The sequence below is a fragment of the Pseudorca crassidens genome, chromosome X, assembly GCF_039906515.1.
Source record: "Pseudorca crassidens isolate mPseCra1 chromosome X, mPseCra1.hap1, whole genome shotgun sequence".
Lineage (NCBI taxonomy): Eukaryota > Metazoa > Chordata > Mammalia > Artiodactyla > Delphinidae > Pseudorca > Pseudorca crassidens.
Genome location: NC_090317.1, coordinates 86,585,515 through 86,600,481, shown reverse-complemented (window position 1 = coordinate 86,600,481; position 14,967 = coordinate 86,585,515). Strand labels below are relative to the sequence as shown.

Sequence of the window (14,967 nt, the reverse complement as noted above, 5' to 3'; positions counted from 1 at the left end):
GGCTCCGGAAGCACAGGCTCAGCGGCCGTGGCTCACGGGCCCAGCCGCTCCACGGCATGTGGGATCCTCCCAGACCGGGGCATGAACCCGTGTCCCCTGCATCGGCAGGCGGACTCTCAACCACTGTGCCACCAGGGAAGCCCTACATTTCATTTTTTTATGGTTCTAATCATGTTACGTGATTACCAGATAACACAAATAATCATAATATAAATGCTGTTTACTGATTTTCGTTCTTCCAATCAACCTACAGACAAAGCAAAACCGATAAAGAAAAAAATGTAGATGTTATAAACTTTGCCAATGTTAAAAAGTAATTTAAGTAATAAAAATTGGGAGGTGTATGGGGAAGAAAAGTAGAGGAAAGGGAAAATATAATTTCTCTACCCTTCATAGAAGTGAGTCAAATTTTATTGTATAAAATTACTAAATCAAAAAATCGATAAGTATATTATTTATAAGTTATTAATAGCAATGACCACAAGAATTAAAACCAGGAACTTAATAGTGTTTGGGGAGTGGGAGTGTTAACACAACAATTCCTTTTAATTTTCTATCCTTCTGAATTTCTTTTGCATTTATGCATTAATTGCATAATTTTAAATTACTAGTTTACCAAAAAATAAGTACTTAAATTATATTTGCTCAATGGAATATTATGCTGTTGTTTAAAAAAGTTAGGTGAGGAGACTTCCCTGGTGGTCCAGTGGTTAAGAATCCGCCTTCCAACGTAGGGGATGCAGGTTCAATCCCTGGTTGGGGAACTAAGATCCCACACGCCACGGGGCAACTAAGCCCGTGCGCCGCGACTACCAAGCCTGTGCGCTATAGAGCCCAAGAGCCACAACTAGAGAGAAGCCTGCGCACCGCAACTAAGACCCAATGCAGCCAAATAAATAAATAAATATATTTTTTGAAAAGTTAGGTGAGGTGGAACTATGTATACTGACATGGATAGATGTCCATAAGTGGGAAAAAAATTTAGAACGCACATGTATGTAAGGAAGTATGTGTATATAAATATATAGTATGTATCTGTGTCTTTGTAAACAGATATAATACATATAAAGAAGTGCTATATAAATATTTGTATATTAGTGAAAACCATGTCTGGGAAGATTTATCAACAGCTGTGTCTATAGGTTTAGAAGTGGGGTGGATTTTACTTTATACACATGCATATATCATTTATATAATAATAACAATAATAAAGAGATACAGTGATAAATATTTTAAAATATGTCTATGATATACTGTAAAATTAAAAAATTAAGTTGTAGACCAATATGTTTATAGCACAATACTATTTTTGTGAATAAGAAGTTGTAGGTTTGTAAGTAGATCTGTATAAGCTTAAGTCAAGAAGGATTAGTACCATATAGTGGATAAGCACCAGATAGTGGTTATCCCTATGAGTTGAAGGAACAGAAAAGAGAAATTAAATTCCTACATTACATAAGTTAAAAAAAACAAGTCATGAGATTATGGGGTTTTTTTCCTTTTAAAATATTTTTTTCAAATAAATAAAAACCCATAAACAAGATTAAATTAAAACCATAATATTTTTAAAAATGAAACTGATAACAGGAATTTTTAAGTGGAAATCTAAAAGCAAGTTCTTCCTACCCACTAAAACAATCTATAAATCAGTCCTGTTCTGTCATTAATACAAAAATAAACATTGCTCACAAGTTCCTAGCTAATTCACCAGAGGGCTCTCTCACCAAGAAAGTTCTACCATCTCTATTAAGTTCTGGGCCCCTGCAGCCTAAGCTATGGCCTTCTTAAATACCTGTGACCTCAGAATCTTGTGACATAGATAATTTCATTTCAAAGGACAGAACTTTAGAAAAGAAGGCATTTCTTTAAAAGCATAGGATAAGGAATTGGTTAGAAAGAATGATACTTACATGTAAACATAATTCGCTGGGTATAGAAGTTATCACATTCAGGTCCCTTTTGAACACTGATATGTTTGCAGGCTGACTCACAGTCACATTGGACAGAATCTTAGAGCCTGTCTGCTGAAAATTAGGGGACTGTGCAGGACTATCTTGAATTCCACAGTGACTGATGCCTATGACTTCTGGCACTGGACATGAGACTGTGTCTTCAGCAGAGGAAGAAAACGGAGAATCTATGCTTTGGGTATCCTTCTGACTCTCAGGATAGATGCTAGATATGCTATGCTCCTGATAGAGCAAATTTCTTAATTTTTCATCCAGAGTTTTAATTCGGTTGTCTGCAAACTCCATTTTTGGAGGTCCTTCCCCGTCTGATTCCAGGACCGTAGAGGACAGCAGGCTAGTTGGTTCAAGGCCAGGGGTCTGAGTGGGAATGACCATCTTAGGAGAACTTGCTTCCACGATCACTGCGGTTTCTCCTTCTTGGGAAATAAACTCTGCATCCATAGTTGGCTGCTGCACCGGTAAGGACTGAGGCTTTTGATCAGACATAAATGCCGGAGTTGTAAGAGAGTTAGGAGCAATCTGAGTTGACTCACCAGGAGCTGCCTGACTGGCAGCTTGGTGACCTGGATACACAGGTAGGAATATGCCTGCTTGGCTGGTGAGTCCCTCACATTCAAGACTGGAACTACTAGCAACTGGTGCCATTATCTGCTTGTCATCTTCCACTTGATAAAGTATAGCTGGCTGCTTAGTTTCTACACTGGCATATTCAGAAATCTTACCATCAACTACATCCTTGTGTTCTGATGTGGAGGTGTAAAGTGCACGCTGGCATGGATTATTTTCTAGAGTGAGCAGCGTGTCCTGTGATATTTCCTTATTACTTATGTTTCTTGGACCTGGAACAATAACAAAGAATGGCTAAGCATGTATGGTAAGTACAAAGCATGGACTAGTACCCAAACTCAAAAGGAACAGGAGGAGCAAGGGGCAAACTAGAACCTGTGTGAAAGTATTCTTATAAATAAAACTCAAAATACACAGAATTCAACCTAATAAGGAGAAAAACCTTTTCCTTTTTTTTCCATAAATATTAAAATTTAAATGGCTTAAGTTCCCTCCTAACATTAATATCTTCAAAAATGCTTATGAAAATTCTCATAAGCATAAAATACCCATGAAAACAAGTTAAAGATACAGTATATATTTTACATCCCCATCTTCCAGGTCTGGATAAAGGTGGCAAAGAACAAACACTTACTAGAAAGCAGATTTAGCCCAGGAACTGTAGACATGGACTGCTGAAGAGAAGAAGGAGATTGAGCATCACGGTTTCTTATTGTCTGATTGATACAAAATCGCCATCGACCAACTGGGGATGACTGAGGAGCAGATTCATCTGTAGAAAGAACTGGCAAAAATTAATATGCTAATCAATTGTCAATATGTTTACCTATTGACTAAGGAAACCAGGTTAAAACACCGTTTTGTCTTTTATCTCCATTTACAATGCACTAGGATATGTGTAACTTATAAGACCAGACCTCCCAACCCTGACTGAAAAATACTCTAACAACTATGCACAAGATATCTTTAGAGAAGGATTTTGGATTCTACGGAAACAAACATTGTATCAATAGCAATTAAAAGCAGGGCAGTTTTGGGAAAAAAACGAAAAGCACTTTTTCCACTAAAACCTACATCTTCTGTTCTGTATCCTGATTATGGTGGTGCTTACACAAATCTATAAGAGGACTAAAATTTACAGAACCCTACACCAAAAGAAAAAAACGTCTATTTTACTGTATGACAACTTAAAAAATAAAGTAAAATAAGCCCCTACATCTGTACTCCTACTTTGTTAACTTATTCAAATAAGTTATTCTCTTTTAAACTTTACCCTACTTTGCCAGTCAGAAATATACTCAGGGACTTCCCTGGTGGTGCAGTGGTTAAGAATCCGCCTGCCAATGCAGGGGACATGGGTTCGAGCCCTGGTCTGGGAATATCCCACATGCCGTGGAGCTACTGAGCCAGTGCGCCACAACTAGAGCCTGTGTACCACAACTACTGAAGCCTGCACTCCTCGAGCCCGTGCTCCACAAGAAGAGAAGCCACCACAGTGAGAAGCCCGCACACCACAACGAAGAGCAGACCCCACTTGCTGCAACTAGAGAAAGCCTGCACGCAACAACGAAGACCCAACACAGCCATAAATAAATAAGTAAAAAGAAATCTACTCAGACTCCTGCTAATGAGAAAAAGAAGACAGAGGAGAACCCTGGCATCCTAACACAAACTACATTTGAGGGTAATGGTATCTGGTTCCATGACTCCCACACCACCTGTTGCTTCTTCATGCTGTTATAATTCCTTCAGATGTCCTCATTTGTCTGTGGCTCTCCTCCCCCTCCCAGACACTCTAAATATACCCATGACCAGAGCTGAGAAGAATGGAGAGATAAATTTATGAGAAAAGAAAATAGAAGACACCATTTTTAGTCCCTGGCAGTTTATCTGGTATCTGATTTACAAAAACTTAGTGATCAGAGCAGGTAGAAGCATATCATTGGTAGAATGAAATCAAGATACTAATGCTATTAAAACATGAGGCAAACTTAGAACATAATGATTTTAGTTAAGAAAGTTGTTGTCCATCTCATATAGAGGAAAAGAAAAACTTACCAGTTAAGTTCAAACAGTAAAGCCATTAAAGGTCAGCAGTACTGTGACTGCTTTTCTGGTAACATACCATGCAACAACTCAGAAATAAATTAATCAGGTAAAGAACCAATACTTGGAGGAAATTTGGAGAATGGTTTTACTTCTCACTTTTTTTACTTCTTATTTCTGGGCTATAAAGTCCTTTCAAAGTGTGGGAAAACCTACATTAACAATTTATCAAATTCCTTTATTGGCTAACATCTTTCCCAAGGTGTGTACATTAAAAGTTTCCAAATGTCTTGCTTCAAAAGCCAAATAGTAAATTTTATTAAGTATACTTACTGCTGGTTTGAGTGGATGCAGAATTTATCTGTACTTGTTCAGATGATCCTGTCTGAATTAAAAATGAATAGATAAATAAAGAAGTTCCTGATACATATCCGAGAAGACCTATTTGCTAAGCAATTTCTCTTACTTGGCTACTGCTGGATTCCATAGTAATAGAGTCAACTCCAATGGCTCTTTCTGCAGCAGAGTGGACATGAAGGATCTCCTGGGCTTGACCTACGATAGCCCTCAATTCTTCTACAAATTTTTCTTTTTCACTTTCCAGGACAAAGTTATCTTCAACCTATCCAAAAGTAAAAGTAAGTCTATTCACAAGAATGAATTTAGTTTCTTCAAAATTATAATATGGTGACTACCATAAAGAAAAATAAATTAGGTATTTAGATCTAAATGCCACAACAGAATTAACAAAGACCAGCAATAAAATGCCACATAATACATTAAATTATTCTATTTTGAGACCACTGATATTTTCAGATTGGCACTACCTACCAGAAGCCAGCATTTTTAAAAAATCTGGCATTCTATAAATTGATTGCCATTTGAAGAACATAACTGAGGTAATGTTTACGTTTAAAACTAGGATGTCCAAACGCAAAAGCTTTTAAATTAAAAAAAACACAAAATGAAGCATCTCTAAAGATGATAAAGAATTGGCCTAGAGACAGTTCAGAAAATACTACATTGAATAAGAGGCAGACTGACAAAATTATTAACTTTTAAAATGTTAAATTCTGCTTGGCCAGGAATGTATATACGAAGAAAACTGGCAGAAACAAAAGCATTATGTACTCTTCGTGCCACCCTAGATCATTCCCATTAAAAAAAAGAGGAGGGGAATACTAACTTAAGCCTAACAATTCAAAGAAAATACAAAAACTAAATGAAATGATGAACATTACTTGAACACCTATATGTAGGATGTTATATCAGTAGCTAATACATTAGAATTACCTGGGGAACTTTACAAACTATTAATGCTTAGGCCTCATCTCCAAAAATTCTGATTTAATTAGGGACCCAGGCAACGGAATTGTTTTTGTTTTAGTTTTTGTTTGGGGCTTTTTGTTTTTTGGCTGCGCCACGTGGCTTGCAGGATCTTATTTCCCCGACCAGGGATTGAACCCAGACAACGGCAGTGAAAGCACCGAGTCCTAACCACTGGACCACCAGGGTATTCCCAACAGAATTGTTAAAAAACTCTTCCAGTGATTTTGACATGCAGCTAGGCATAAGAAGCACTGACCTAGATCCTCTCTTAATGAAACTCCCTCATATTTTACACATAAATATACAGAAACCAGAGGAGGTATAGTGACTTACTCTTGATCATAACCAATTTAGTTCTGTACAAATTTTAAAAACTAGCAGTACCCTAAAAAAAGATGGCTCTGAATAAATGGGGGGAGAGTTAGAGAGGAAAAAGAGACAGAATGCTTAAGAGAAAATAATTTGGTTTTACTGTACTTACCATATAGTCTGCAATATCCTCTGGTGCATCACCATCAACATCAAACTTGAAGGTGACCATCTTGTTATTGTGTGTCTCCAGTTGACACTCCACCATGTTGTCTCCAGAGATTGACACCTGGGCACAAACATGTCACTAGTTTAAGAGTCAGTCATTGTCTTCTCTTTGTAAATGGTGCAGGAAACATTTGGATGAGCTCGCATACGATATATGAAAAAAATGGTTTAAACTGTTCAGAATCTAAAAAGATTCTGTTTTTCCCTTGATGAAATACTGCCTAAACAACTATTGTATGACAAATCTAAGGCTCAAATTATTCAGCAAAAAATAAGTTAGAAATGTGAACCTGTGGGAAAGAAAAGGAACACAACTTTTATGAAAAGGCAAAAAAAAAAGTTACAACGGTCACTATAGCTACTTGCAATGCAAAGATCTAAATCTGGTCATTCATTTCCAAAATTCTCCCACAAATTGACCCTTTAAGCTAAAGAAAATGCACTGCTAATGGAAATGTAAACTGGTCCAGACTTTATGGACAGCAACCTAGAAATACGTATTTAGAAACTTTAAAAAAATCTTCATACCCTTTGACCCACTAATTCTACTTCTAGGAATCTATCATAAGGAAATAATCAGGTATATATACAAAGATTTGTGTTCAAGAGTGTTTGCTGCAGAGTTTCATAATACCCTATACTCACCTCCACAGCAACATTGCCCCTCCCTGACCCCCCCAGACCTCAACATGCACTCTTAACCAAATCATATTTATACACTGACCTGAAGGACAGTAAGCTGAAATTTAGTCCCCTTCTCTGATCGAGGACAGGAAGCTCTTCTTTGTTTGATCCGATCTTGTTTGCCATTTCCACTTGGGTTATCAGGGGTATTGGTGTTTTCCTTCACAGCTGCCACATCATTATTCAAACTATTACTCAAAAAAAAAAGCAACTCCAATTCAATTTCTCAGAGAAGAAATGATTCTCAAAGTCCAATATTTAACCCAAATCAGAGTTAACATCTGAAATTCCTTTGTGGATAGAATCATTCCATCTTGATGGTAAAATTCTAAGAAAAACCCTCAATTATAAAATCATAAATAATGTTTAAATAAAATATATAAGTAGTACAATATCTCTCAAAAAGTTATGACTGCACAACTCTGCAAATATACTAAATGCCATTGAATTGTACACTTTAAATGGGTGAAAATCTAATGGTATGTGAATTATATCTCAATAAAGCTGTTTTTAAAAGTTATGAAACACTGAGATTATATTGTACGTATCAGGCCAACATCTCACAGTAGTGAGAGTGAAAGAAAAACACTGCTAGTGATGGACCTCTGTGGAACCTTTTATCAGGGGATGTTCCTGATCAATTTTTTTTTTTAATTTTGTTTGTTTGTTTTTGGTTTTTTTGTTTTTGCGGTACGTGGACCTCTCACTGTTGTCGCCTCTCCCATTGCGGAGCACAGGCTCCGGATGCGCAGGCTCAGCTGCCATGGCCCACGGGCCCAGCCACTCCGCAGCATGTGGGATTCTTTCCAGACCAGGGCACGAACCCACGTCCCCCGCATCGGCAGGCGGACTCTCAACCACTGCGCCACCAGGGAAGCCCCTGATCAATTTTATTTTGTTTGTTTTGGGGTTTTTTCTTATTAATATGTTCAAATAAAACTTCTAAAAACCAATTCTCACTCAAAATATAGCTGTTTATGTAACAAACTCAACAGGGGATACATGAGGTGTGGAAGACAGGAATAGTGCAAGAAACAGATAAAGAAATGAAAATGAGATAAAGAAAATGTAGTGTGTATATACAATGGAATATTATTCTGCCATAAAAAAGAATGAAATCTTGCCATTTGTAACAACATAGATGGAACTTGAGGGCATTATGCTAAGTAAAGTAAGTCAGAAAGAGAAAGACAAATACCATATGATCTCACTTATATGTGCAATCTAAAAAAACGAAAAATCTCCCAAGCTCATAGATACAGAGAACAGATCAGTGGTTGCCAGAGGCAGTGGTGGGGGGAGGGGGTGGAGAGGGGGCGAAATGGGTGAAGGGAGTCGAAAGGTACAAACTACCAGTTATAAAATAAGTCATGTAATGTACAGCATGGCAACTATAGTTAATAATGCTGTATTGCATATTTCAAAGTTGCTGAGAGTAGATTTTAAAGTTCTCATCACAAGAAAAAAAATTTTGTAACTATGTATGGTGATGGATGTTTAAACTAGACTTATTGTGGTGATCATTTCATAATATATACAAATGGTGAATCACTCTACTGTATATCCAAAACTAATATAAGGGTATACATGAGTTTTACCTCAATAGAATGAAAGGAAGGAAGGAAGGAAGGAAGGAAGGAAGGAAGGAAGGAAGAGGGAAGGAGGGAGGGAGGGAGGGAGGAGGGAGGGAGGGAAGAAGAAAAAATACACCATAATTTTGGTTAAAAAAAACTGAAAATGAATGATGTGAAAATGATTCAACATGATTAATTCTAACTAGTTATATTTTCAGTTTCAAGTCAATATGATTATGACAGGGCAGACTAACTTTCAGCTGATCTGTGTCAAAGGTATTTTTCAGCTTTTTCTTTAATAAATTTGAAGATATTTCAATAAATAACAAAAATTCCAATAAATACATTTGAAACTTAAATGAGATCTATAAGCAGTAGATATTTTTTAAATTAATTTTTAGGTTAAGTCCTTTCTCCTAAAAACTACTCAGGAAGTATCTATATAAAGATATACAAGAAAAAATAAAACGAACTCCTAAAACTTTTTCTATGTCCCTGTGAAAAAGAATTTTCATAAATATAAGTGGAGGAAGAAAATACATTAATACTGCTCTTAGTTTTTTAATAGACAGAGAAATAGCAGTAATAAATAACACCTTCAGAGGAGAAAAGGGACATAATTCTAGTCAATGCAGCTGTATCATTCACTTTGCAAAGTTATCTTAAAACACTAGTTTAGGGTTTGGGATAAGATGGCAGAAACTCAACTCTCCCCATTCCTCCCCACTAAGTATAACTAAAAAATCTGGAAATAATACAGTAGAATATCACAGGAGGGCACTGAAGAGTGAAAAGATGAAGGCAGACTAGCTAGGGACTCCCAGGACTTGAGGAAAAATATAACAGCTTGGCGTCTCCTGACTCCTGGGCCAAAAGGCAAAGGTAGCCCAAGCCCAGTGGTCTCCTGAACCCCAACCTAGCAACAGAAGGTGATTCAGGTGGGCCCTTTCCTCCCTTGGTGATGCTGGTGGGAACCCTACCAGTAGCATGTGGTCTGGAGAGCTGGCTTAGGGCAGCGGGCCTAGAGAAGTGCTCTCCAACCCCTTGGTCCAGCAGTGGGTCCCAATGGTGTCAGGTGAACCAAGCAGATCCGAATAATAATACAAAGACTCTGAAAACTAAATTGTCATTAGAACCATAGTCCACAGAAGTAGACCAGGACCTTTGCACCTAAACACAATGACTGACTGCTAAAATAGAGTATTTAAATAGGATCCAGAGTATCCTAACATAATGTCCAAAATGTCCAGGAGACAAATGAAAATTCTCTGTCATACAAAAAACCAGGAAAATCACAACTTGAATGTGAAAAGACAATCAACAGATGCCAACACCAGGATGAATCAGATATTGGAATTACCTGACAAGGATTTTAAAGCAGCCATTATCAAATTGTTTCAATGAGCAATTACAAATACTTTTGAAGCAAATGAAAAGCCAGAAAATCTCATAATAATAGAAGATATTAAGAAAGAAACAAATGGAAATTATAGAAAGAGTACAATCATAGAAATAAAAAATGCACTGAGTGGGCACAATAGCAGAATGAATAGGACAAAGGAAAGAATCAGTGAACCTGAAGACAGAACAAGAGAAATTAACCCAATCTGAACAAGATAGAGAAAAATATTAGTTTACAACTACCAAATGACAATATAATCATATATCTGGTTGTAATTTATTTCTTTAGATTAGCTGGAACTTTAAATTACATTATTTCTTATTTCCTTTTTAAATTCTTATAACATTTTCCTAAGAACAGAATATGATGGGAATTCCCTGGCAGACCAGTGGTTAGGACTCTGTACTCTCACTGCCAAGGGCATGGGTTCAATCCCTGGTCAGGGAACTAAGATCCCACAAGCCACGGTGGTGCAGCCAAAAAGAAAACCACCCCAGAATATTATAATAATGTGAACAAGAAAATGGTCAATAATTTCATAGTCCATATGATATTTATTAACATAAAAAGTAAAAATAATATCTACTATTTTTATTGAACATACACACAAATACTAGAACACTGAAACTTCTTCAGTCAGGACACACTAAGCACCTAATGAATGCAGTACTTCAACATACCCTCATCGCTTTCATGGTATTAATTTGAAGATACTCACCTTCGAACTAAATCCGGTTTTAGAAGAGTTGCTGTTTGTTCAGCTCCAACTGCTTGGGATACAGGCTGTAAATAGCACAGAAATAAAACTTATTATGATAACAGCAAAACTTTAAGCTGAAGGTGCAATTTGCTATTATTGCAGAAAATGTGTTTGTTACATTTCATACTTTGGTTACCACACAAACCAGGTAAAATGTCTACATTACTGAATGTCTATATCAATCCTATTATTGATGTTACTACCAAACATAAAGAAAAATAAAATGTAGCAGTATTGATATTCATCAAGACTTTTTCATTTAAAAAGACAGCATTTATTTTATACTTTTGTTTGTGTTATTTTTCAATGGCTTCCAGTCCTGACTGTAAAACTACTAATAAAAGGAAGAGTTGCTACCATTCCAGAAACAGATAAATCAATGATTCAAGTTTTAACGTATTGTATGGTCTCTCTCTCTTGTTCCCTTTTCACTAAACTACTGCCAACAATTCCTTTGAGATGTTAGTATCCAGCAGCTGCAATACTGGCATCTAGGAGAAAAGTTTATAAAGGCAAATGCCAACCCTGCTGGAAAATAATGTTAAACATTTATCTAATCCATCCTATGCATTGCCGCTGGTGACAGTACAGTGACTTTAAAATGCAAATCTACCAAGATCAATCACTTACCTACCTAGTTTAAACCCTCTATGATGGCCCCTCATCTTCTATAAGGTTAAGTTCCTTTGGATGGCAAATAAAGTCCTCAATGAACTGGTCCCTGCCTCATTCTCTAGCTCTTCTCTTCTTGAAGCCACACTGAACTCTAGCTCCTCTGAATGAGTTGGGCTTTTTCATATACAGTGACTCTACTTATATTCCTTCAACTCCCTGGACTATTTCAACTACTCCTTAGTCCTGTCCATTTAGCAAATATCTGAATGGAACTCCTGTATACAAGAAGGCTCTATTACAATGGGTTCCAGAAAGACCAGCAAAATCACCTTGGAGTCTCTTTAAAAAACACATATACCTTATCTCATATCTTGGTTTCTAAACTAAAAGGGATAAAGGTTCCTTGGAGAAATGGCTGATTCCAGCACTGGGGCAAAGAAAATATAAGATGAGCCTGGATCATCTTGCTACCCACCAAAGTAAAGAACTGCTCACAGAACGATGGGAACATATCAAAAGCACACTTGACCCACCCTGAAGGGGTTCCCTATACCCAAATATGGAAAAATTGGGCATGAAAATAAATAATGAGTAACAGAATATAATGCATTTAATAAAATAATCCAAGAGTTCATACTGATACAAACAAAAGAAAGCTCTTACAATACAAAGCCAAATAAATATAAGGAATGACAAAGTTAGAAAATCATCAATGGATGATAAAACTAGTGGGTGAAAGTTGGATGAGGAAAAAGATATCTACATAGTTTCAAAATATCTCCCCACAAATCATTTATTCATTAAAAAGCAAAACATGGTAACTTTACAGTGGAAGAACGTGGCAGCCTCCACCTTAACCAAGTAATCAAATTTAACCTCAGAAATATTGGGACAAATTGACATTACATGGCTCCTAATATGATACAATGCACAAAGGTTACAACATTGTTTGCATGGTATTCCTGACAAAAATGCATGATCTGAATGTGGGGGAAAAAAGGAAACTTCAAACACACTCAAATTGAAGGGCATTCTATTCGGTTGGCCGAAAGGTTCGATCGGTATTTCCGTAAGATGGCTCTAGTAGCACTTAGTTGTCTTTAACTGCATTCGAAACAGTTTTCTTAGATTGTATGTGACAGGTGTCATATCAGCCCGCATTAAAAAAAAGACTTACCAAAACTGGTGAATTTTTGTGTATCCATTTGAATATTGAAGATGGAAGAAAAAATGCAACATTTTCCGCATATTATGCTTTATTATTTCAAGAAGGTAAAAACATAACTGAAAACGCAAAAAAAAATTGTGTAGTGTATGAAGAAGGTGTTGTGACTGATCAAACGTGTCAAAAGTGGTTTGTGAAGTTTCATGATGGAGATTTCTTGCTGGACAATGCTCCACAGTTGGGTAGACCAGTTGAAGTTGATAGCCAGCAAATAGAGATATTCATTGAGAACAATCAACATTATACCACGCAGGAGACAGCCGACATACTCAAAATATCCAAATCAAGCGTTGAAAATCATTTGCACCAGCTTAGTTATGTGAATTGCTTTGATGTTTGGGTTCCACATAAGTTAGGCAAAAAAAACCTTCTTAACCATATTTCCTTATGCGATTCCCTACTGAAACGTAATGAAAATGTTCTGTTTTTAAAACAAAGTGTGGGGCTTCCCTGGTGGCGCAGTGGTTAAGAATCCGCCTGCCAATGCAGGGGATACGGGTTCGAGCCCTAGTCCGGGAAGATCCCACATGCCATGGAGCAACGACACCCGTGCATCACACCTAGTGAGCCTGCGCTCTAGAGCCCGTGAGCCACAATTACTGAGCCTGCATGCCACAACTACTGAAGCCTGTGTGGCTAGAGCTTGTGCTCCGCAACAAGAGAAGCCACCACAATGAAAAGCCCGTGCACCACAACAAAGAGTAGACCCCACTCTCTGCAACTAGAGAAAGCCCTTGCACAGCAACGAAGACCCAACGCAGCCAAAAAAATAAAGAAAATAAATAAAGAAAATTTTTTTTAAAAAGTGTGATGGGAGATGAAAAGTGGATACTGCACAATAATACGGAACGGAAGAGATCATGGGCCAAGTGAAATGAACCACCACCAACCACACCTAAGGCTGGTCTTCATCCAAAGAAGGTGATGTTGTGTATATGGTGGGGTTGGCAGTCCTCTATTATGAGCTCCTTCTGGAAAACCAAATGATTAATTCCAACAAGTACTGCTCCCAGTTAGACCAACTGAAAGCAGCACTCAACAAAAAGTGTCTGGAATTAGTCAACAGAAAACGCATAATCTTCCATCAGGATAACGCAAGACCACATGTTTTTTGATGACCAGGAAACAACTGTTACAGCTTGGCTGGGAAGTTCTGATTCATCCACCATATTCATCAGACATTGCACCTTCGGATTTCCATTTATTTCGGTCTTTACAAAATTCTCTTAATGGAAAAAATTTCCATTTCCTGGAAGACTGTAAAAGGCACCTGGAAGAGTTCTTTGCTCAAAAAGATAAAAAGTTTTGGGAAAATGGAATTATGAAGTTGCCTGAAAAATGGCAGAAGGGGGGAAGAGGGGAAGATGGTGGAAGAGTAAGACGCAGAGATCACCTTCCTCCCCACAGATACACCCGAAATACATCTACGTGTGGAACAACTCCTACAGAACACCTACTGAAGGCTGGCAGAAGACCTCAGACCTCCCAAAATGCAAGAAAGGCCCCACGTACCTGGGTAGGGCAAAAGAAAAAAGAATAAACAGAGACAAAAGGATAGGGACGGGACCTGCACCAGTGGGAGGGAGCTGTGAAGGGGGAAAGGTTTCCACACACTAGGAAGCCCCTTCGAGGGCGGAGACTGCGGATTGCGGAGGGGAAAGCTTCAGAGCCGCGGAAGAGAGGACAGCAACAGGGAGACATTCCCTGTTGTCCCTCTGCGGAGACATTCCCGCAGAGAGGATCAGTGCCGACCAGCACTCACCAGCCCCAGAGGCCTGTCTGCTCACCCGCCAGAGCGGGCGGGGCTGGGAGCTGAGGCTCAGGCTTCGGTCTGAGCTCAAGGAGAGGACTGGGGTTGGCGGCGTGAACACAGCCTGCAAGGGGTTAGTGCACCTCGGCTAGCCGGGAGGGAGGGAGGGAGTCCGGGAAAAAGTCTGGACATGCCGAAGAGACAAGAGACTTCTTCTTCCCTCTCTGTTTCCTGGTGCACAAGGAGAGGGGACTAAGAGCACTGCTTAAAGAAGCTCCAGAGACGGGTGCGAGCCGCGTCTAACAGCGCGGACCACAGAGATGGGCATGAGACGCTAAGCCTGCTGCTGCCGCCAGAAAGAAGCCTGTGTGCGAGCACAGGTCACTATCCACACGCCCCTTCTGGGGAGCCTGTGCAGCCCACCACTGCCAGGATCCTGGGATCCAGGGACAACTTCCCTGGGAGAACGCACAGCGCGCCTCAGGCTGGTGCAACATCACGGCGGCCT

General features: G+C 38.5%; 1 protein-coding gene across 1 annotated transcript in view; it reads right to left on the bottom strand.

Moving 5' to 3' along the window:
* The window catches only part of WNK3 (WNK lysine deficient protein kinase 3), a 185,234-nt gene that overhangs the window by 52,029 nt on the left and 118,238 nt on the right, over positions 1-14,967 (bottom strand). The window contains exons 11-17 of the mRNA XM_067722538.1: positions 10,828-10,892; positions 7,174-7,321; positions 6,394-6,510; positions 5,050-5,205; positions 4,917-4,968; positions 3,172-3,309; positions 1,911-2,809 (exon numbers count right to left, since the gene is read on the bottom strand). Of these exons, the coding sequence (XP_067578639.1) occupies positions 1,911-2,809; positions 3,172-3,309; positions 4,917-4,968; positions 5,050-5,205; positions 6,394-6,510; positions 7,174-7,321; positions 10,828-10,892 (1,575 nt within the window). The remainder of the gene's footprint in view (positions 1-1,910; positions 2,810-3,171; positions 3,310-4,916; positions 4,969-5,049; positions 5,206-6,393; positions 6,511-7,173; positions 7,322-10,827; positions 10,893-14,967) is intronic.